Source organism: Felis catus, chromosome C1, assembly GCF_018350175.1.
Source record: "Felis catus isolate Fca126 chromosome C1, F.catus_Fca126_mat1.0, whole genome shotgun sequence".
Taxonomy (NCBI): domain Eukaryota; kingdom Metazoa; phylum Chordata; class Mammalia; order Carnivora; family Felidae; genus Felis; species Felis catus.
In genome coordinates this window covers 65,254,584-65,278,966 of record NC_058375.1, presented here as the reverse complement: position 1 = coordinate 65,278,966, position 24,383 = coordinate 65,254,584, and the positions used below count along the sequence as shown (strand labels likewise).

The following is a 24,383-nucleotide window of genomic DNA, read 5'->3' as shown; positions in this document are numbered from 1 at the left end:
TTTTTTCTGTTGTGTGTTACAAACCCATCTCTAACATTGTATCCCCTCACCCTGTTTCTGCCTTAGAGTGTAGAATGTATAACTTGTATCTCATTACCCGATTTGATGGCATATCAGAGCATAGTGCTGTTTTTACTTTTATGATTTGAGGTAGATTAATTTTCAGGAAATGGCTTTCTTAATATGTAGTCTTCTTTGTATAAGGTCCCCATTCCAAGATTTGCTGTTGGCATTGTAATAGGAAGAAATGGAGAGATGATTAAAAAAATACAAAATGATGCTGGTGTTCGAATTCAGTTTAAGCCAGGTGAGTATACATATTTAATTTTCTAGGTGTTGGTAGCAATTCGTTTTGACGTCCATTTGTTGCTAAATAGATCCATTTTGGTTTTTTATTTTGAAGATGATGGAACAACACCTGATAGAATAGCACAAATAACAGGACCTCCAGACCGGTGTCAACACGCTGCAGAAATTATTACAGACCTCCTTCGAAGTGTTCAGGTTTGACAGATGTTACTATTTTCATTATTTTGTTTTCATTTAAAAAATACTTTCCAGGATGCATGAGTGGGTCAGTCAGTCAAGCATCTGACTCTTGATTTCGGCTCAGGTCATGATCTCATGGTTCGTAAGATAAAACCCTGCATCAGGCTCCACAAAAGTATCTATTTTCTTGAAAGCGTGAAAGTGTCCCCCCTCCCCCTTTAGTTTTATGTCAGAATCTGTCTGATAATGCTTTGTTAATAGCTAGAAAGGTAACTTTGAGGTAGACATCTCGGAACAGAAAGGCAGCTACATAAGTACAGTCTTATTCATCCTAGTGTAAAAAGAACAAGCGGTGGGTAGTATTTGATTATTTGGGCCAAGTCCTCTCTCTCAGCTTCTTTAAATTTCTGGTTTAGAAGAATAGACATGTAATGACTTCACCATAGAAAGAAGAATATTCTTCTGTGCTGACTTTTATTTTTTTCTTTGTGTTTCCCTTCTTTAGGCTGGTAATCCTGGTGGACCTGGACCTGGTGGCCGAGGAAGAGGTAGAGGTCAAGGCAACTGGAACATGGGACCACCTGGTGGACTACAGGAATTTAATTTCATTGTACCAACAGGGAAAACTGGATTAATAATAGGAAAAGGCAATGTATTTTAAATAATGTCTTAATGTGTGGGTAAAAATGTTAACACATGACCTGATTTTTCTGGATGCTATTTCTCTTGTAAATCAGTAGCAAGGATTTTTCTTTGGCTCTATTTTATGTTGGTTTGTAACAAAAACATAAATGAGGGCCTTATATGCACATAAAAAGAATGGGATTTGAAAAACATTGGCTTCTAGAGGGTGGACCAATAGTGTATTAGTGTAAGAAACTTGTTTTGACCCAAAAAGTGGTTTGATGTTTTTGTGCCATTTGCTTTTTCCTTACATCTTTTTAAAGTTTAGGGCTTTTAATAAGTGTTACGTTACTTGTAAAAGCAATTTATTTGAACCAAATATTTTGATGAGTTACTTTTTGTTGTTGTTACAGTTGATATTAAGGTTAGGTACAGACATGCTAAGTTGTCTTGAAACTTGAATGTATTTTAGAAGCATGAGATGCTTTATACAATTTGATTTTAAGTGTAGAATAAATGGAAAATTCTAATAGAATATTGGCAGATGGGATACTGCTCTAAACTTTTTTCTTAATGGCCCTTTTAGTTGTGGTCATTTTCTTTTAAAAAGTTCTTTTTGTATCCTTTGGCTCTTTAGAAAAATTACTGTGTTTTGATTTTAGGAGGTGAAACCATAAAAAGCATAAGCCAACAGTCTGGTGCAAGAATAGAACTTCAGAGAAATCCTCCACCTAATGCAGATCCTAATATGAAATTATTTACAATTCGTGGCACTCCACAGCAAATAGACTATGCACGGCAACTTATAGAAGAAAAGATTGGTGTGAGTATGCTTTAAATTTCAATTTAGAGGGACACCTGGTTGGCTTAGTAAAGCATGCAACTCTTTATCCCCAGGTTGTGAGTTCAGGCCTCATGTTGGGTATAAAGCTTACTTAAAAAGTAAATAAATACGATATTTACATAGACCCTATTAAATAGAAGGTATTAATTCAGAAGTTTCTATAATTGCTATATAAAAAAATGTCAATTTCTAGTCTAAGATTGTAGGTTTCACCACAAAATGAACACATATAACAGGAAAGATTGTCCAGCAGTGACAAATAATTCAATTAAATACACATTTATAAGTATTTAGAACTTTGTGTGAGTAAATAATAGACTGCATTACTTGCAGATACAATGTAAGAGTTGGTGGGTGGGTTGTAGAATGTACTTGTAGGACATAGTTAATGGGAATTCAGTATTTATTAAGGGCTTAATGTACTCCACCCTGCTCAGGTAAATATGTATTAGATGAATCCCCCAGTTTAGAGTAGAAATTTACAAATCCATCTTAGATTGACAGTCATTTGGGGAGTTTTAAAGTGTATACTATTTGAATGCTTTCCACCTTTACACATGACAGATAGTTCTGATACACAAATTTGGAAACTTTTCCTTTAGATAAGTTTCCTGGTGGTAGTACAAAAAAAGTATAAAGAGTCTTGATTGTGCTTTCTTATAAGAGGAGGATGTAGTGTCTTAACTGTGTTCTTTTACTATAGGATGTAAGGGAGCATTTTGAATAATAATAATTAGAATTTCTTAGGAAAGTTCTCCCTGATGATTGCCATATTGTGGAAGGGATACAAAAGAAGTTAGATACTGTTTCTGTCTTCTGGGAAAGACAAAAATAGATGTATAAAAGACACTTACAGAATATCTTACCAGGGGTACCTGGCTGGTTCAGTCAGTAGAACATGTTACTCTTGATCTTAGGGTTGTGAGTTTTGAGCCCCATGTTGGATATAGAGATGACTAAGAAATTAAAAGAAAATCTTATAAAAACATATACAAATATTGTAAGTTTTGTGGTATTAATAAGTGTAATTGTTGGGGCACCTGGGTGGCTCAGTCATTTGGGCATCCTACTTAATCTCCACTTGGGTCTTGATCTGAGGGTCCTGGGTTTGAGCCCTGCATTTGGCTCAGTGCTGGGCATGAGGCCTACTTAAAAATACAGGTGTCTGGGTGGCTGAGTCACTTAAGTGGCTGACTTCTGATTTCAGCACAGGTCATGATCTCCAGGTTCATGAGATTGAACTCGCACTGTTAGCACAGAGCCTACTTGGGATTCTCATTCTCTCTCTGCCCCGCTCCCCCACATGCTCACATGGGCTTTTATTTTCTCTCATTCTCTCAAATATACATTTAAAAAATTAATAAGTATAGGAGCACCTGAGTGGCTCAGTTAGGTGTCCTGCATCAGCTCAGGTCACAATTTCATGGTTCACGAATTTAAGCCCCACGTTGGGCTCTGTGCTGATAGCTCAGAGCCTGGAGCCTGCTTCGGATCCTGTGTCTTCCTCTCTCTCTGCCCCTCCCCCACTCACGATCTGTCTCTCTCAAAAATAAGCATTGAAAAAATTTTTAAATATAAGTGTAATTGAAAATATGAAGAAAATAATTATGTACCCAGTATTGGCAGAGGTTGATGCTAGAAAAATGAATTAACATTTTGGATTTTACTATCCTTAGCATGCATGGATCAAGGTTTCTTCTGGATTGATGGGCAAACAAGATAGGTTCTAGAGAAGCAGTTTAGTTTGATAGTTAAGAGCATGGACTCTGGAATCAGGCTGTTAGGTTCAAAATACTCTGAATCATTTACTGTGTGACCTTGGAGAAAGCTGTTTATACTTGTTTGCCTCTTGTTTCTTTCTCTGAAAATAAGGATGATAATAATAGCTGTTTTACAGGTTGTACAAATGATACGAGGTTTGTGTCACTTAAAAGAGTGCCTCATACATAACCCTATGAAAATGTTGCTACTTTTTCAGTAGTGCTTTTTTACTTTTTGTAAGGGATTGGTTATGGATAATAGAAGTGAAGGATAATGAAAACAGATTTAAAGCGGTAAAGTAATAGAAGGAACTTGAAAAGTCATGGAATTTAGGGCGCCTGGCTGGCTCAGTCAGTTAAGCGTCTGATTTCAACTCACATCATAATCTCACAGTTCGTGGGTTCAAGCCCTGCGTCAGGCTCTGTGCTGACAGCTCAGATTCTGAAGCCTGCTTCAGATTCTGTGTCTCCCTCTCTCTCTGCCCCTCCCCTGCTCATGCTCTGTCTCTCTCAAAAATAAACGTTAAAATTTTTAAAATTACAAAGTTTAGCTTCATTATTTTGTAGTGAGGGAATAGACAACTAAATGTGATTTAAGCATTTTTCTTCAAAATGTCACATGGTCAGTATTAACTTCATGAAAGCTAATTTGGATTATCAAAAGGAAAATCAACTAAGCATTATTAAGTGGTATGATATGAATATGAAGATAGGGTATTTAGAAACTAATGATAAAGGGGAAGAGAGGAAATGACTTTAAATTACTGATTTTAAATGGGGTTCCGGGGCACAAAGGTTATGAAGAGGAGTTTAGTTTTTTGAGTTACTAAAGTTACTAGTTGTTACTTTACATGATAAAGTACCCAGTAGTTCACAGTATAAAGCCTTAGCAATTTGGGGAATATATTGTCAAGGTGGTTGTCTGATTGTTAGGAAAGTAGATGCTGAATAGATGTAGAGAAAGAAAAGTTAGAGAAAACATGGTATTTGATACACTTCCATGATAAGATAATAAAGAAGTGTAGTAGAAGTAAGAATTATAAAAAAGAAAGGGAAATAATGGAAAAGGGAATTCGTCTGAAAGGAAGAGAATGGAAGATAAAGGAGATGTTTCAGTTCTTTGCTGATGCTGTTGATTTTAATGAATTTTCAGGTCTTAATATTTAATATGGTAGAGTTGAGTTTTTTCAGCATGGGCGCCTGGGTGGCTCAATCAGTTAAGCGTCTGAATTTGGCTCAGGTCATGATCTTGCAGTTCCCTGAGTTTGAGTTCCGATTTGGGCTCTGTGCTGATAGCTCAGAACTTGGAGCCTGTTTCAGATTGTGTGTGTGTGTGTGTGTGTGTGTGTGTGTGTGTGTGTGTGTCTGTCTCTCTCTCTCTCTCTCTCTCTCTCTCTCTCTCTCTGCCCCTCCCCTGCTTGCTCACACACACTCTCTCTTAAAATAAGTAAACATTAAAAAAATTTAAAAATTTTTTGCAACATGAATGAGGAAATGAAGGAAAATCTAAAATATGTTGTTGGTGTTATTTGGCCTTTGAATTGTTAAGCCATTGCTGTTTTTCTGATTTTTTTGTACATCTCTTTGCTTTTTTTACAGGGCCCAGTAAATCCTTTAGGGCCACCTGTACCCCATGGGCCCCATGGTGTCCCAGGCCCCCATGGGCCTCCTGGGCCTCCAGGGCCTGGAACTCCAATGGGACCATACAACCCTGCACCTTACAATCCAGGACCACCTGGCCCTGCTCCTCAGTAAGTACTGAGTTTGATTCTGGAGTTTTCCCCAAACATTCTAGCTTTTGGTAAATTGTGTTTTTATATTGATTTCTATCTTTTCAGTGGACCTCCAGCTCCTTATGCCCCCCAGGGGTGGGGAAATGCATATCCACACTGGCAGCAGCAGGCCCCTCCTGATCCAGGTAAAAGACATTTATCATTCATGTGTAATCTGTAGTTTTGTTTGCCTCTCCTGTTATATATACTCTTAAATTTTCTAGTGTTATTTCTACATTGTGTGCATTTTTCGCACTTGTTTCACTCTTTCAACAGGAGTCTTAGTTTCTGATTTTACCACAGTGTATGAGACTGAGTGAATATGATGTTTTCATGTAACTTTTTTCTACCTACGTTGACTTTCTCTCCTTTCAAAGTGATAAGAACAGAGTGCTAAAAGCCAGAAGCTATAGGAAGAAGTACAGTGTCTTAGTTTTAGATTCCAGTGCCATCAAATGTATGATGTGTTAATTGTGACATTGTCCATGAAAGAAGAGTGTACATTTATTTGTATAATTATGTGAGCATCTAATGGAGCATTTAATACTTAAATTTGAGAACTTAGTAGTTCTCAAATAAGATATGTAAGCTGTTTTAATCTTTTAATATTCCTTATGTAATTTCATATATTAGTAAAAATCAGGCCTCTGTTTAATGTCTGCATGTTAGAAATTAAAAATACGTTTAGTTAAATGTTTTCTCTGTTCCGATCTGGATTTTATATATATTACATTGTATTCTGTTATTGCATCTTCCACCCTCTAGTTTTCTTTCCATGATGGTCAAAGGGGCATTCATTGAAACCAATTAACATTTATTGATGATCCTTCTTTCTCACCTACTACCTATCTTTTAGGCCTCTTTCACTGGAGTAGTTTCAAGGAAGGTACTGAATTATGGATTCCTTTCCACACTAGTGTATTTATTTCTTGAAAGAACCTAAATAATTGATTTAAATGAAATTGTTCTGGTGAATTTTATTAAAACATTGTTATTTAAATGTGGCCCTATATTTGTAACATACTTTAATTTCCTAGGAAGTGTGCTCTTTGAAATATGGTTACACATGACAGTAACCAAATAACCACAACTTTCATTCAAGAAACAACTTGAGTGTGCTAAGATGTGGGTACGCAAAGATTAGTTTACATTCTACAGCAGAAAAGTACACTCCCAAGTGTTAGCAATGCTATTATAGGTGGACTTACAGAAGGATCAAATATAAGTTAGTGTATAATAGCTTAAACATCTTTATTAGGTATTTTTTTCTTCATTTTTATCTTAGTGCACACAAATAGGGAAGGGGCGGAGGGAGAGAAAGAATCCCAAGCAAGCTTCTTACCCTGCACAGAGCCCATAGCAGGGCCTGATGCCATGACCTTGGGATCATGACCTGAGCCAAAGTCAAGCATCAGATACTCAACCGACTGAGCCTAGTTGTCCCTAAATGTCTTTAAAGAAAGAAAAGATTTTTCCTTTCCTCTTATAAGCTAACTGGGATGGTGTGATTAAGCAGAGAAATCCGGTAATTTAAGAGATTCAAGAGTTAGAGCAAGTTAAGGGGTGAATTTCTATTGGGGAACTTGGATCTCCAATATTGCACCATATGAGCCCTGTTTGGATCAGTAACGTGATTGAGAGAAATGATGGGAATAAGTAGTCTCTGTATCACAGTCTCATTTTTCCCTCTGGGAGTAGTAGTGAAGTCACTGCTGTAAGAATTGGTTGATGAATATGGCTTGCGGCACTGTCTTTGGAAAAGAAGTAACCCATTAGCTAAGATGGCAGCTAGGGTTAGATATTGCTTATATTAGACTTCGCATTATGTAAAAACCACATAATTGATTTAGATGAAACTTATAGTCAGTTTAACATTTTTTTCTTACCTATAAAATGATAAATGAAACGATATCATGTTGAGTGAATAATTAGTAAATTCTCCATCTGTATTATATCTAACTGTAAGTCTGGTTTTGTTAATACAGTCTACACATTCAAGAGTACAAGTATTGCCTTTCAAAGTCTGTTTTATCTCAGTTTCTCTAGCCAGAGATGGTGTCAAGTGAAATATTTGTATTAGTACACAGGTAATCCAACTTAGAAAAGCAATACATTTTTTACTTGGAAGAGGTGGAGGGTAGATAATGCCTTACAATTGTATTACCTTAAAAATTGTATCACTCTAGAAATTCCTGCTCCTTTTTCCTCAAATTTCACTAAACTTTATTAAGCAGCTGAGACTTGCTGCCCACATGGGATAAAGGATAAACAGATTTCATATAGATACAGGCTCTGCCTAAGGAAATTACATTCTTCTTGGTGATATAAACTAATAAAAATATACTGTAGTGTCACATGATGTATTCTTGGTATAAAGGACAGAATCAAGAAGAGGATTTCTGTTTCTAAGAGGTCTCAAACTGTGATTGCATGAGTTGGTTTTTATGGAGGATGAATGAGGAGTGCAAGTCCAGAGAAAGCATAACAAGGTCTGAGGCCAGATATGAGCATTGCAACTTCTGAAAAGTACAAGCAGTTTGACCAGAACTTGAGTGTTAGAAAAATACTGACAAAAGAGGGGAAGATGAGGCTGGAATGGAAAGGATAAGCCAGAGAGTCAGATCATGAAAGATACTGGGTGATAATGTTGCACTTAAAAGCTTTTGGCAGCCCTGAAGTCTCTGGAATGAACAATTTCAAGTAGGGCAGTGACATCAAGTGTATGATTTAGGATAATTACTGTGAAATATGATGAGGTGAAATATGACTGTTTAAGATTCTTAAAGAATGCAGGACTTTCTTTAAGACAAGACAAAACTCAGTTTTAAAATAATTGTTTCTTGTACAGATAGTTCCTAGAAATCCTTTCCTTTAGTCATCTACCATGTAGAACTGCTGTGCTTGAGGCAAAACTAGGTTAAAAAAAAAAAGGGCACAGAATGTTGTAAGGCAAATTGGATTTGAAAGCAAAAGATCTTTATTCCTATTACGATTCTGCCACTCAACTAGTTTTCTAAGAATTAGGTCACTTAATTTCTGTATCTCACTTTACTGAAATTAAAGGAAATAATGACAAAATAAGAATTTAAAACTTCTCATTTACTGTTTTTGATCTCCAGTTAATTTTGGGGTCTCTTTCTTTGCCAAAGAGGGTGTGAGAGAGAGTGTGTGTGTGAGAGAGAGATTATGGACTTTAGATGCAAACCTTGAATTTGTGTTTATTCTAGCTAAGGCAGGAACGGATCCAAATTCAGCAGCTTGGGCTGCCTACTATGCTCACTATTATCAACAGCAAGCACAGCCACCACCTGCAGCTCCTGCCGGTGCACCAACTACAACCCAAACCAATGGACAAGGTAACTATGGTAACTAAAACATTTATTTTGTATGTAGAAATAGAAACTTATGTTTGGAATTCTGTATGAAGTACATCAGTGTATAACACCTAAAAACTTTCCATATTTCATTATAGCTTCAGTGAGCAGATTTCCCTTATTAAAAATAAGTTTGAAATAGTTTAAAATAATTGCATCTTACGTAAAAGTTTAAGTTGTAAGATAACATTATAGAACACCCAGATAACCTACCTGTCAATATTTTATCTCCCATCTCCCACTTGTCCCATTATTCTGTCATATGTGTCCATATCCATTACCAGTAATCTTTCAGAACCATTTAAGACCAAGCTGTGCACATGATGTCCCAGTACCCTTAAATACCCTTTTGTATTAACTCCAATAATACATGACCATCATACAGTCCTCTAAAACATTAAGTCAGCATTGATACAGCATTACTGTCCTGATGCAGAGCCCTTACTCCGATTTCACCATTTATCCTATCAGTTTCCCTATTCTGATCTAGGATCCCATCTGGTAAAAAAAAAAAAAAAAAAAGCACAGACCTTTTGTCTTATGCGATGACTATCAAATTAGCATAGGTCACCTGAGCCTTTTCTCAAAAAGATGAGGTCATGATCGTGAAGTCCTACTTGGTATGTGGCAGTACCTCAGAAATATTGCTATGTTCCTCTTGGTACATTACATCAAGGGTCATATAATGTTGACCTGCTTCATCCCTGGTGATGGTAACCATAGTCGCTTGGTCATGTTGGTGTCTGCCAGGTTTCTATACCATAAAATTACCATTTTTCTCTTTGAAATTAATAAATACTTTTTGGGGAATTATACTGAGTTGATAAGACTGTTCTGTTCCTTCCTGAACTTCTGCCCATTGGCCTTAGCCTTCTTTGATAACATGTGCCTGATTCAGCTACAGCCATGATGGTAATTTCTGTTTGCATCATTCTACGTGTATTAGTTGGTATTATAAGGAAGAAGTTTTCTTCTATTTCTTTATATCAGTATGGACTCCTGTGTTATTCAACATGTATTTTAAACTATCTTTACTATTTTGATTATCAGATTGCCCTAACTTTGGTCATTCAGGAGTACCTTTGAGATGGTTCCTGTATCCTTTTGACATGTCTGTCATTCTTTTTTAACTTTTTTTTAAATGTGTTTGTTTATTTTTGAGAGGGGCGGGGAGGGAGAAGATCTGAAGCAGTCTCTGCCAACAGCAGCAAGCCCAATGTGGGGCTTGAACTCATGAACCGTGAGATCATGACCTGAGTCAAAGTCAGATGCTTAACCAACTGAGGCACCCCGAATGTTTGTCATTTTTTAAGCATGTCTTTACTTTCCTGCCCAAAAGATGCTTATTTTGTGCTTTCTGGGCTCAAGCCCTAAAATCAGCTATTTTTCTAAGTAGCCCTGATTTCCTTTTAGCAGATGATAGTATTTGAGAAATCAAAAACTCCGTGTGTTCATTTCTACCATGGTGATATGGAACCTAGGAAATTTATATACATGTATGCTTATGAGTGCGTATATGAAACATTAGTATCTATATACGTATATATTTCTCAAACCATTATACTGCCTGCAGAATTCTATTGTAACACATCAGAGTTCTTTCTGGTTTTTTCCCTTTCATTGCCTATAAATAGTGAATGACTTGGTATCCTCAGTGTATATCCTTACTTGACCAATGAATTTACTTACATGCTCAGTGTAACTCCTCTTCCATGTGTATAAACAAACTTTCTCTGTTGAGGGCCTCTGTACCTCCTGTGTCCTGTGTTTTTGGCACCAGCAAGGATCCCACTACCACATAGCACCCTCCCTCCTGCCCCTCACTCCCTATGGCAGGCCACTCCTACTTTCTCCATTCAAGGAATAGAAGTAAAGGGCCAAGATTGTTTTTTGAAACTGTTAATCCTTTTTTTTTTTTTTTTTTTTTTTTTAATGTTTTTCTTAAACAAGGAGATCAGCAGAATCCAGCTCCAGCTGGACAGGTTGATTATACTAAGGCCTGGGAAGAGTATTACAAGAAAATGGGTATGTTCTACATTTCTTTTTTATACATTTAGTTAAATTGAATTTGAAACATTTAATAAATCTCACTAGAAGGATGAAGATTGTTATAAAACCATGTTTGCATTATGTTTTTGTTACTTGCACTTTGTTTTTAACTTTTAATATCTTGAAGGGAGTATCAAATGTGTTTGTTTTTTTTTTAATGTTTATATTTAAGAGAGAGAGTGTGTGGAAGTGAGGGAGGGGTAGAGAGAGAGAGAGACAGAATCTGAAGCAGGCTCCAGGCTCTGAACTGTCAGCACACAGCCTAACACTGAGCTCGAACTCACGAGCCATGAGATCATGACCTGAGCTGACGTCAGACGCTTAACCGACTGAGCCACCCAGGCACCTCTGAATGCATTCTAAAATCACTGATTCTAAAAATACATAATTCTTAAAATTGTGGTTATATAACAAGGAAATCCTTTTGTTTCTAAATGCATTTGTCAGCCACAATAATTAAAACCAAAAGTTCCACTGTTGCCACATATGACCCTGAATATTACTTGTACTTTTGTCAAAGACAGTTACATGTATCAGTAGCCTGAATGGCATAGGTTAAATTCTAGAGAGCCAAGCAAAAATCGGTTGTGTGGTATTTTCTGCTGCACAGTAACTAGATAAGTAACCTACAGGGACATAGGATGTTAGTTACTTAAATAACATTTGCATATAGGAGAAAGGAAAAGTTGTACTCTAGAAAGGTCATTTCGATTCAGTGACTGTAGAACACATACTACATACCAAACAGTAATAGATGCTGAGAATGTGATTGTGAGGGTAAACAGGTAGGAGCCCCTGACTTTCTGGTTATTATATTCTCATGGAGGATACAATTGTTAATCAAGTGTTTTGCTAAATATATTACTACAAATTGTTACAAATGAAAACTGTACTTCTACTAACAGTTGAAATGTACAGCCACTAAGTGGTAGAACCAGAATTTGAACTCCCAAGAGGGCCTAAACTCCAAGCCCATCTCCCAGATTTGTTTTTTTCTGGGACTATTTGGAACTTGATATTCATTTGACCCTTAACATAGGTTTGAATTTTATGGGTTTACTTATAAGTGGGTTTTTTTTTTACAGTATTATATAAATGAACTTTATGATTTTCTTCTTGTTTCTCTAGCTTACTTTATTGTAAAATACAGTATATAATACTCAAAATGTGTGTTAGTCCACTGTTTATGTTATCTGTAAGGCTTCTGGTCAAAGGAGACTATTAGTAGTTAAGCTTGTCCAAAGTCAAAAGTTGTATGTGGGTTTTCAACTCCACAGAGGTCTGTGCCCATTAACCCCTGAATTGTTCAAGGGTCAGCTGAACAGATAGTAGTTTTTGTTTTTAGAAGGTTATGGTGTCATTTGAAATTGACCCATGTACACTACAGCCACTTGTCACAAATGAAAGCCAAACAGATAAACTCGTCCATTCTTCCCAGGTATAGAATGAATGTATAGATGGTAGAATTTTATCATAGTATACAGTCTGTTTGAGATTTTCAACATAAACTTCAATGTTTCTTTGCCTGTGAGTGTTTTGTCGTCTTCACAGAAAGAAAATTTTCCAGAATGGTGATTATATTAAATTTTCTTTTGTGTAGGATATGTTTACTTCATGATAAGGATGTTTTATGTAGCTTATTTTCTATTTAAAGAAAGAAAAATTGTTTTTCCTGTTAGTATGACTTTCCATGCTACATTCCTGAGGCTAAAACAGATTGTTTTTGTGACCCATCTTAATCTCAGGCAGGTCTACAACAGCTAAAATTCTGCAAAAAAAATACTTTTAAAAAACTTTAATCTCAAAGCAGTATACTCTAATTAGGGTGATCACATAATTTATTATCCTGACTGGGATATACTTTTGAGAATAACTGAGAATGCTGTTAATAATCATCCCATGATAGTGGTCAGGACATATGGTCACTTTAACTTGTATGAAATTGTGTCACCATTGTAAAAATTTGAGCATGTTGCAATTAAAAATCGCTGGGTCTTATATTTTCACCATGGTTAATGTGCCAGAGATGTTCCCTATGTTAATATTAAAAATAAGTTGGGGCGCCTGGGTGGCTCAGTCGGTTAAGCATCCGACTTCAGCTCAGGTCACGATCTCACGGTCCGTGAGTTCGAGCCCCGCGTCAGGCTCTGGGCTGATGGCTCAGAGCCTGGAGCCTGCTTCCGATTCTGTGTCTCCCTCTGTCTCTGCCCCTCCCCCGTTCATGCTTTGTCTCTCTCTGTCCCAAAAATAAATAAACTTTAAATAAATAAATAAATAAATAAATAAATAAATAAATAAATAAATAAATAAAAAACAGGCCTGTTTGTGGACTTAGATAATTATTGGGGAACTGGTGAAACTTGTGTTTTATTATATTTTATCATTCATTTTCAGCACGTTGATAAATTTATGGTTTGGTTTTTCTACCTTTTATTTGCCTAGAGTGAGCAGGTGTGTTGAATGTAATCTGTGAGGTCTTAATACCATTCAGATTTTTTTTTTCTCAGTTATGTGTTTTTCTGTAGCACTATAGTGATCAGCTGTTAATTTTTTTGAGAGCAAAAGATAAGTTGAATGATTATTTCACATATAAATCTTAAGGGAAATAATAATAAATTGCCAGGTCTCTAATCCTGGCTAGCAAGTCAATTTATTTTGTCCTATAGAAGTTCTTTTTGCAAATGAGTTGTTGCTTAACTACCTTAATTTCTTCTGGGTGCATTACTTGCCAGATATTGAAGCATAAGACTAATATAATTCAGTTTTCAAGATTTTGTTTAAGTAATCTCTATGCCCATTGTGGGGCTTGAACTCACAACCCTGAGATCAAGAGTCATGTGCTCTACCAAGGCAGTTTTCAAGATTTGTAAATAAAAGGGAAGAAAGTAATAAGATATTAGGGAGATAAAAATTTTTATCTCCAAATCCAACTATCTTATTTGGAGAGGCCAAGTTGAACTCTTACAGTGGCAGAGCTAGGATTTTCTAGGACTCTGGACATCCCAGTTCCCAATCTAGTAACCTCTTTACCAAACTGGGCAGGCTGTCCCAGCTTCTGAAGCCAAATCTCAGCTTTGCCTGTTAAGGACAGAAAATATCCACTAACGTTATAAATGTGTCATTGTTTATAAGTAAGTAAATCTCTTAAAACAGGAGGGTTTTTTGTTTTTTTGTTTTTTGTTTTTTTAATGTTTGTTTTTGAGTGAGAGAGAGCGAGACACAGAATCTGAAGCAGCTCTGAGCTGATAGCAGAGCCTGACACGGGGCTGGAACCCATGAGCTGTGAGATTGTGACCTGAGCCGGTCGGACACGTAACTGACTGAGCCACCCAGGAGCCTCAAGTTAAGTTTTTTAGTTAGTTTTGTTTTCTGAAACAGTTCTGAATTTCGTAGGATTAATATCAAGAGAATTTCGGAGAGAAATTCACAAAGATGAGATTATAGAGGGTTAACAAAGGAAATTTTAAGTGTTACAAGGAATGGCAGTAAAGCTCGAAGAGTGGGTATTTTTGGAGCTAAAATGAGGAAACTTTTGTAATAAGTAAACAGATCAAACTGGATTTCAAAGTAGACAGGCAGTTCCCATTTGGGAGAGGGCAGGTGAAGGCATTTTTTGGAAAAGTTTGACTTAGAGAAAGGCTCTTACAATATTAAGTACTGATGTGGTGGACTCTGAGCCTTTGGCATATGGTACCTTAAGGGGAAAGGGTGTGTAGTGAGGAAAATGGTTGTGGGAAAGAGGCAGGTATATAGAGCGATAACTTGTAGTGACATCTATTCAAGCAGGTTTGGCCATTGGGCTATTATGTGTGAACTCTAGGGCAAGTCTTACCTCTTGAATGAAATGAAAGTCAAACCTTACAAATGGTGAATCTACATGTAAATGTTAAGTGATGTTCTAAAATATAAACTAAACAGGCATCTCAATAGTTCTTGAACTAAGAAGGATAAAGGGAGCAAGCTAAAGTACATTCCTAAAGGGGGCAGAGAGGCACAAGAGGCTAGGGGAGAGCCAAGTAAGTCCTAAGCAGATAGGAAGAGTTATTTTCCAGCAGGGCAAAACTTGCCCCTCATGTTGGAGGAGTGAGATGACTGTTTCTTTGGACACCTTCAAGATTGGAATGTGAGGTGTTTACGACTTACCAAGTGCTTGATTTTCTTACAGTCTGACATGTTTACCCTTCACTTTCCACAGAAATATTTGAAATGGGAGAGTAGGTAACATTTGAATTGGATGAATTTTCTTAATGTGTCTCTGTTTCTACCATCTTATATTGTAATTTTGCCTCTAAAATGAGTATCTCTTAACAATGGTGTTCAGTCCCTTTTTGTAAACCTGAAGTAGAAATTGTTGCTGTCTTAACCGAGTTTGGCCTCAAGTCAGCAGGTTTTCAAGTGTACAACTTGTAAGAGACATTGTGTGGTTTTATTGCTCTTGATACCCTGGGATATTTGGGAGTTGTCTAAATACTGAAACCTATTTCAGATTTGTTTAAATTGTGTCTCCTCATTGGATCAGTATGTTAAACTCACTTCCTGTTTGAAAAGAATTCTGGAAAACAAAACTAAAAATTTTGTTTATATTACATGGGATTTCTCTGTTGCCTATAGAAGGGGGTTTTTTTCTTGGATTTTTAAAGTTACTCATAAAAGTTAAAATTCTATTCACTGAGTTGCTTTTAATTCTTCAATTTTGTGATTGATGGTGATAGCCTATTTTCAGCAACTATACAGAGTTCAGCTATACAAAGTTGGCAACATCCAACAAACATAAAAAACGACTTTCCCTGTGTCTGTTCTCTAGTATTTTTTATCTAGCTATAATAATTTCACCAGGCAAAGTAATAAGCTATATAAAATTCTGCTCAAAAAAGGGAGCTCAATAGGAAAACACATGTTCTTCCTCCCCAACTTTTTATTTTATAAATTTTTATACCTTGATAAAATCAGAAAAATCATACAGTGAACACCCATATTTATATTTTCTATTCAAATTCTACATTTTTAAAAAGTTTATCATATGTAATTTGTGTGTGTATATATGTATTTTTTGTGCCTGAGCCTTTACAAAGTAGGTTGCACACTGTTGTAAATAAATTATTGCAGTAATATCAACATATAGACCATATTTTCTTTGGTTGTCAGAAAAATGTCTCTTGTGGCTGTGTGTGTCTATGTTGTCTTTATTTTAATCCAGAGCCCATTTAAATTTTGTGCGTTGGATTTGGTTAATTCTCTTTAGTCTCTTAATTACCCTGCTTTAAAAAATACCTGCTCATGAAAGCTGTTGAGTTTTGTGTTTGATTGATCTTGTTCCTTCGAATGTCTTTGGTAATTGTTCTTTATGTTCTTTGTCATGTTACTTTTAATAAAATTGTATTGTGGTTTGAACATATATTAAAATTTTAAACATCTTATTATTAAAGAGTATTTTGATGGTTAGTCTTCGTACACATAATTTATAGGTCACAAATCAGGAAACAAAGATCTTGACCGTATCTTAAAATAATGAAGTCTTTAATAGATTTCACATGGGTTTTTTGTTTTTCAAAAATGTTCTTTTCCTCCATCAAAGATTTACATTTTATTTAAAACCTGTAGTGTAACATCCAAATGAATAAGACAAGAAAAAATAGTGGTCTTCCCCCCCCTCCCCACACCCAGCATCACCATCAGGGAACCATAGATTGTTTACTTGAAATACTTGCCAAACTCAGTTTAGAACATTAATATTTATAAATTCTGTAATTGAATCCAGATTATGCCTAAATCATTGCCTTTCTTGTTAAAACTATGTGGATGGTTTTGATTTCGCTTTTTATTAATAGTAATGTTAATAGTAATGCTTTAGAACTAAAAGTTATGATTAATGTAAGGCAAAAAGAAACAGCATTCTGATTTCTCTAATTACAGAGTAGTTTTCTGACACTAATGAATAAGATAAAACAGGAGCAATTCTGACCCTCTGTGCTTGTCTTTGTAACCTGTACTTACAGTGGATATAATTTTGTATTAAAATTTAGGGGGTTTTTTTTAGGTCAACAAGGGCAGACACAAGATTATTCAAAAGCTTGGGAGGAATATTACAAGAAGCAAGGTATTGTTTTTATTAGAAATGAGATTCTTTTGGGCTTTTAATTGTGGTTACAGCAACAAAGTTGTTCTGTTTTCTCAAAGGTCAAGCGGTTCCTGCTCCTACTGGTGCTCCACCAGGTGGTCAGCCAGATTATAGTGCAGCCTGGGCTGAGTACTATAGACAACAAGCAGCCTACTATGCCCAGACAAGTCCCCAGGGAATGCCACAGCATCCTCCAGCACCTCAGGTATACTAAACTTGCTAATGTGTTGATTTCTACTCCAATCATGTTTTCTGCATGTTTACTGTTTTGTCTGTTTGGGATTATGTTTGCCTTTTAAATTTTTATCTGGCATAGCATAACTAAATGAAGTACTGTGATGTATTGTTTGGGTTTTTTTGTTTGTTTTTTTTATAATGCTTTCTGGCATCTGAGTGCTGAGTATTTCTACAGTGCCTCTGATTTTAAAAATAAATTTTTTTCCCCCAGGGATTTGCAAATCATGCAAGAAGCCACCACCATTTATATTAACCAGTTTTTCTTTCTTAAAGGATTCACTCCTGAGTTAGCTCCATTTAAAGGATTTTCTTTAACTTTTTGTGTATTTCTTATGTATCTCTTCTGCACAGGGCCAATAATAAGAAGTGGACAATACAGTATTTGCTTCATTGTGTGGGGGAAAAAAACCTTTGTTAAATATATGGATGCAGACGACTTGATGAAGATCTTAATTTTGTTTTTGGTTTAAAATAGTGTTTTTTTTTTTTTTTTGAAAATGTACAAAATATCTATCACTACTGATAGGAGGTTAATATTTCTGTGTAGAAATGAAAATTGGTTTGTTTTTAGTATTTAGTGTAGATGTACACATTCCAGCAAATGTATTTGCAACTATTATGTGGTCAATGCTTTGTGATATAAATGTACTTTTTCAATGTATACTTTCACTTTTAAAATGCCTGTTTTGTGCTTTACAATAAATGATATGAAACCTCCTGTGTCGGTAAGTTGGATATGTGGGTATTTAAAGGATTCATAATTTCTTAGCAATGATAAATTAAGATACATATACACAAAATATAAGCTTTCCCCATGAAATATTAATTGAGTTTTTAAACACTGGCATGTTTTTTCCCCCTTGCAGTATAGTAGTAGATTGGAGGATCTTTTCCATTTATTGTATTTGGCTGTTTCAGCACAAGTAATCCTGATATCTTCATTTTTTTTTCCTTCTGTTTGATTCAAAACTGCATGTGTGTACAGTGATCTTTTGGCATACTTCCATTGCATTAACAGTGAAATTTCCTTTTATACATGACCACTGTTTCAGATCTGTACTGCTGCTATAACAGTTAACCTTTCTGTTCTTAATTTGATAATTACTTCGATTTCCAAGACTGTTTCAGCATAACTAATTTTAAACAGTTTTCGGCTAGTGAATATGAGTAGTTGAATAAGAAGTTTTTTCATGTAAAGAAACTTTCAATGTATACAATATTAGTGTGTTTCTTTTTAAATTTAGGGTAGAAAAGTAAATAGTATGCAAAAAGTATAGCTACAGTGCATCTGCCATTGAAACATTATTGGGGTATGGAAATGTTCAAGCTTTTTTCTTTTTTTTTTCTTTTTGCAGTATAGTTAAGCCTTGCTTTGTAAATGCACAAGTCCAATCATTGAATCAACTTAATTTTTTATGTACTTGAAATCACTTTATTACCCTATAACACTCATGCTGAAGTTCTGATATTTTGTTGAAATCCATTGTTTTACTCTTTGCATATTTGTTGGCTCTTTGCATATTAATATATTAGACTACATGCAAATACAGTCTGTCTTGCCATTGTCTGTTGAAGTGCAGGTTTGATCCAGCCAGTATAGAACTAGCTCTGTAGGGGTGAGGAGGACTGTGCTGTGTATCATCCTTGATTGTGTTCCTTCAAGGAGCATTGCACTGTAAGTACATCAGAATGACAAATTGATGAACTGCAACAGTATCTTTTTGTCAATGTTCCACATAATGTAAATGCCATACTTTGTGTGAATATTATGTTGGAATACAGTGCTGATATCTTGGAAAACCATAACTGCTTCTTAATTTAACATAGAATAATACATAGGTCTGTATTTTTTTTTTAAGTGAGCTTAATGGGTAAGTATTTTTGATATGCTTTAGCTATAGCTAAAGAAAACTGATCATTAAAATTGAATAGTATTACTCATTGGTGCTCCTAAAATATATTGCTTTTCAGTGTACAGTATGCATATCTTCTATATTAATATGAAAGACTTGAAATGTGTCAGACAGAAGTGGTTTTCAGTTTGCAAATATTAAGCAATGTAGCAGTTTTAACACCATTTCATAAATATATATATACATATATATATATATTCTTTTCATTGGTGGGGAGCACCAGTTCTGAATATACTATAAAGGAAAGATGTACAAGGACATAAATGTTGAGATTACTTATAGGGTAGAAAATAGCAGTTCAGTTCATTATAGATATTTGAAATGTTTTTGATTGTTTTATAGAACCTGGAGTGACTTCCCTTGCCCTTATTTAGATATGGATATATAGTTCTAGTTTGAAGTTTAATAGTTAAGGAGTTAGTTATGTGTTACCTTTAAGAGTAGGGTTATTGACATGAACAATTTCAGTATTTTGCATGATACTGTTTTATAGATGACCTTTTAGGAAAGTGGTGCATTTATTGATTAAACTGAAGAAATAGCTCAGTTGGATTCAATATCATAACTCACAAATTGGAGGCTGTTGATTTTGATTCATTTAAGGTTTAAAATCTTTATTAATTGCAAACAGTGCAATTATTTATACTTCACAGTGCCTTCCCAGACCTTCCACCTTAGGTTCTGCTGCAAAAAGCAACAGGTAAGCACAACCTAAGGACATATATAAATAAATATTTCAGTACATTAATGTTGTCCCTGTGAGGTTTTTGTGGTTGTGTATTCAAAAGCAATCTGCTACTGCTTCCCCAAAATGTATCTTGTTATTTATGCTACCATTTCAGTGGAAAGTCTGTAAGTTGTTCAAACAACTGTTTACATTTCTGGGTAATGTTTTTTATTTTAATTTTTTTATTAAAACAAAAAAGAAATGATGAGTAGATTGCTGCTATAATTGAACTACATCCAAACTTTTTGTAATCTTTTCCCAACTACAGAAGAATTGTTAAGAAAGGGCAGTTAACATAGTTTTCGAGATTTAGGAAATCACTTGGTTAGAAACTTCAACAGCCTTCACAAGCTTTTTATGATTGACAGGTTGACAGGACATTTTCTTTCTTTGCCCTCCAAAGCTATATGGAGTTTATTTTTTTCTTATTCTTTAACAATTCAGTAAGGACATTATGGGTCAGAATTTTATTACGAAGTTTTTTTTTTTTTTAAGACAATTCAGTTTTCGTAACATACACTGAAAAAGGAAAATATAAGGAATACTGGCAGTATGTTTTGATAAGGCATGTGCATCAGTGAAATGTTAACTGTATAGCAAATAACCTTTCATAATCTGTATAGCAACCAATATTTTTCTGACTTATAATACTTTAATAATTGACGCTGCATTTTACTTTTTTTGCCAGTTTAAAATGTTTGTGTTCTTATAGATGATTTTAACTGGTACATATTTTGAGTTAAGATGAATGTATTAAAGCAGCATCCTATCAGTTTTGTTTATTCAGTTTCTAAAATGTGCTGATCCTTTTAAAACTCCTGCTTATCTCTACAACAAAGAAAAATATTCAAAAATACTGCCTTCATTTTCACACACAGTGCTGAAGATGCTGCAAGCACCAAATCATAGCTCATAAAATCAGGTCCTGAGATAGTTACCCATAAAGAGGAATCCTTTGAGTGTATGCCATTGGTGAGCCGATGAGCATGGACCATAGAAGGGCTCAATGTAGAAGGTAAAATTGGCAAATCATAATTGAGAAATATGAAATGTATTCCCATACATTGGTATAGGGTGTAATGTACCTGCTTTTGATCACTTTTCATTTTAAAGTGCTATTTGCTTGATCTTAAATGTTCCATGAACTGTTAAATTTTGTAAGTTGTGTAGTTATTGCACCACATTTATGTGTGTGTGTGTATTGTTTTAATAGTCAATGATAGGTATGTTAAGACTGATAATATAAAGGAGATCTTTGAACCTTAAGGAGCCTTTCAACTTTTGGTTAGCTGTAGTTTGCATTTTTATAAAATAATAGATGAATGCTAATAGATATTGGGGCATTGTTTCTATCTCGAGTTTTTTTTAACTCATTACCATAAGCCTTCACTGATAACTGCATTTTTAAAATGGCGCTAATCTTAACGTTGAAATAAATGGAAAGCAGAACAGGTGAGCCAGTTGACTTGAATGCAATGGATGTTAGGAGTGGTAGAAACAATGTTTAGATTGAAATTGAACTGATTTATTTTATTTAGCACTTAAAAACTTGACAATGTGTTTGTTTTAAGATATTTTAGTGTGGTGATACTTAGAATTCTAATGGGTTTGATGTTTCTTTTAGAAATGAAAAGTATACTTTTATTTTTAATTAACAAAAATGGTTTTAATACTAAAACTAGTGATTTAATACTAGTTGTTTATAAACATTGTAAAATATTTCCTTAGCCAAATACCTTGGTAGTTAATTCAAAAGGGTGGGTTTGGGTAGGAGTAGCAGAGTAAACTTAAGCGGGAAATAGGAATATATGCAGAAGTGATTACGTTTGTTTGAGTGCTCTGCCAGGAGAACCAGTTCTACCTGTGAACATCTGTTGTCTAGAGTAAGGATGTAGAAATTATCAATGAGGATGTCTTTTTATTTTCTGAAAATTCTGCCTCATTTTAAAATGTATTTTAACAGTACCTAAAGATAATTTTGACTGAAAATAACCTTTATTTTTTGTTTAGTCACTTGAGTTATCTTGCCACAGTATAAACTTCTGAGGGATTTAAATTGGTGCTTTTAAAAAAGAAGCAAATAAATCCCAAGGTTTTATTTTCTTCAGTGATAGCCCTATAGAAACTCATAAATGTATTTGCGCATATATATATATATTTTTTCTTATGCATGCTCGATGCATTTTCGTCCTGAGAAAAGTGTTCTCTACAGAAACTACCCGTGTGTAAAAAGAAGATTGGCTTAAAATGGCTACTGTGATGGGAACAGTGTCTTAGGGAGATGCAGCTTGGACTTGAGGTAAATTGAATACTTTACAAACTGTGGTTTAGAGTTTGCTTTAATGACAATGTATGTAAAAGGGCACATGATTGCTGTAATTTTGTATTGATTATGGTTTCCTCAATAAAAAAATAATAAATGTACATTGATGAATATTATAAGGGAGTGTTTTGTTTCTTTTCTAAAATATTGAAAAGACTTTATTTTAAATACACAAGTTATTTTATTATGGGTTTACATTGTAAAATAAAATTGTCTTCCAGAAAACTAAAATATAAAACAACTTGGTAATAGAACATGGTAATTAATTATTTACAAACTCATTTTAGACCAGATTTTAAAATTGAAGATTGTGCCTTTTTCTCCCCCCTCTTAGACCTCAAAATCTTCAATTATGTTGAAAGTGTTTTCTCCTGCATGAACTACTGATACAAAGTTTTTTTACTAAAATATAATTTGTTCAGGCAAGGTCACAGCATAAATTTGCTTTAGAAGCTTGACTATAACACACCTTTGAATAGTACATGTTAATAGTCTCAACACTCAGAATTCTATATAGGCAGTGGTTTCCATTAAATTTTCTCCTTAAAATTTAGTCTTAACTTTTGTTGTTCTCCATGTTCCCCCTTTTCCCTCTGTGCTTCAGAAAGACTTTAAAACTACAACAAGAAAAATGACTATTAAGGAAAACTCAGTAGTTTCCAAATTATGAAGTCTCCATTAATTTTAGGTATATAAATAGCTCATAAACATTTTTTCATGCAAAATAATGTTTTATTTGTGATCTTTAAAACGTAATTGCTATAAGCTTAGAATAATTGAGTAACTTTTCCACTCTACCCCATTAAATACACATTAACTTCACAATATGGTGACGAATCTGGTGATGATTTGGATAGGAAGAAGGTATTCTTTAGATGAGCTTGTGTTTTGAAGACTGTTAGGAAAAGGAATAAAAAGTCAATATAGTGGCACTTCTGGTTTCCATTTTTGGCCCCGCCACAGAAAACATGGATGTAGTAAGAAATTTGGGGGGGGGGGGTGGGTGGGAGGGGGCAGAGAAAGTTCCAGGGAGAGGGAAGGGGAGCTAGTAGTCGTCAGCTAAAAAAGAGAAGAAGAAAAGTGATTTTTTAAAGGAAAAAAAAATGTAAATACAATAAAAGTTCTAGATTAAAAATGATTAATTCTTACTTTCAATTGTAAGAATACAGGTACTAGCTGCAGAGCCTTTGTTGTTGACCGCTTTACACATATATTCTCCTTCATCTTCTGGGAAAGTTTCTGGTAAATAAAGGCAGTAAGTTTCTCCTCTTTCAATATATTGATAGTCTTCTCCGTCTTGCAGTATTTCTCCTTCAAACCACCATGTAATTTCTGGTTTGGGTTCTCCTGTTACTTTAACAGTAAATCTAACTGGCTCACTGTCTACAACTGATGTGTTTTTTAGAGGCCTCTTGAACCATGGAGCTCCTGATCTCGTTTGCTCCTCATCTTCAATAGTGGAACCATTCATGATGCTACCACCTTCTTCTTCCTCCTCCTCTTCTCTTTTCTGTATTAAAATAAGTCCATTCAAGTTGGCATTTATAGTAGCATTTTTAGGACAATGCTTTAGTAATAGAATTTTATGGATAAAAGGGTTTTTTCTTCCCAAAGAATATGTAAATATGCTTACTACAATTATGTACTTTATAAAACATTCCACTGACTTGAAAGCTATTAAAAATTACTTTAGGGCACCTGGGTGGCTCAGCCGTTAAGCATCTTTGACTCAGGTCATGATCTCACAGTTCTTGAGTTTAGTCCCACATTGATTGAGTTTGAACCCCACTCCTCCCTCACTTTCTCTTCTCTCCCCTTCCCCCCACCTTGCCAGGCCCCTCGTGGGATTCTCTTTCTTATCCCCTCACTGACTTGCGTCCTCCCAAAATTTTTTTTCCTAATCCCCCATAAAATTTCAAGAGCATCTTTGAAAAATAAAGGACATGTAAGCCTGGTACCTTTTGTAGTGCTGCATCAATTTCCTTTTGTTCAAACTGCATGCGTAGTAACTTTTGTTCTTCAATTCTTCTTTGTTCCTCTTCTTCTCTTGCCTTAGCCATTTGTTCAAATCTAGCTTTCATATTCACTTTATGAGTAAATGGAGCCTCACTTTTTTTTGCAGGCTTGACGTCAACATCTTCTTCCTTTATGAA

At 35.0% G+C, this 24,383-nt stretch overlaps 2 protein-coding genes across 29 annotated transcripts in view; one reads left to right on the top strand and one right to left on the bottom strand.

The window, feature by feature from the left end:
* Positions 1-24,383, top strand: part of FUBP1 (far upstream element binding protein 1) — a 52,657-nt gene that overhangs the window by 11,718 nt on the left and 16,556 nt on the right. For 4 of the 23 annotated variants that reach the window (XM_045036053.1, XM_045036052.1, XM_045036048.1 and 1 more), the window contains 12 exons: positions 205-307; positions 404-504; positions 995-1,136; positions 1,776-1,936; positions 5,317-5,468; positions 5,556-5,635; positions 8,717-8,854; positions 10,814-10,888; positions 16,950-17,009; positions 17,090-17,235; positions 19,834-19,880; positions 22,120-22,346. In XM_045036053.1, the coding sequence (XP_044891988.1) occupies positions 205-307; positions 404-504; positions 995-1,136; positions 1,776-1,936; positions 5,317-5,468; positions 5,556-5,635; positions 8,717-8,854; positions 10,814-10,888; positions 16,950-17,009; positions 17,090-17,235; positions 19,834-19,880; positions 22,120-22,153 (1,239 nt within the window). In that variant the 3' untranslated portion in view covers positions 22,154-22,346. Of the gene's footprint in view, positions 1-204; positions 308-403; positions 505-994; positions 1,137-1,775; positions 1,937-5,316; positions 5,469-5,555; positions 5,636-8,716; positions 8,855-10,813; positions 10,889-16,949; positions 17,010-17,089; positions 17,236-17,478; positions 17,985-18,842; positions 19,179-19,833; positions 22,347-24,383 lie in introns of those variants that run through there. The other 19 variants (XM_045036059.1, XM_045036058.1, XM_045036056.1 and 16 more) reach the window with 15 other exon arrangements.
* Positions 22,552-24,383, bottom strand: part of NEXN (nexilin F-actin binding protein) — a 51,396-nt gene continuing 49,564 nt past the window's right edge. For 4 of the 6 annotated variants that reach the window (XM_023258840.2, XM_045036061.1, XM_023258842.2 and 1 more), the window contains 3 exons: positions 24,189-24,374; positions 23,380-23,740; positions 22,552-23,289 (listed from right to left, as the gene is read on the bottom strand). In XM_023258840.2, coding sequence (XP_023114608.2) covers positions 23,276-23,289; positions 23,380-23,740; positions 24,189-24,374 — 561 coding nt within the window. In that variant the 3' untranslated portion in view covers positions 22,552-23,275. Of the gene's footprint in view, positions 23,741-24,188; positions 24,375-24,383 lie in introns of all 6 variants that reach the window. The other 2 variants (XM_023258841.2, XM_023258844.2) reach the window with 1 other exon arrangement.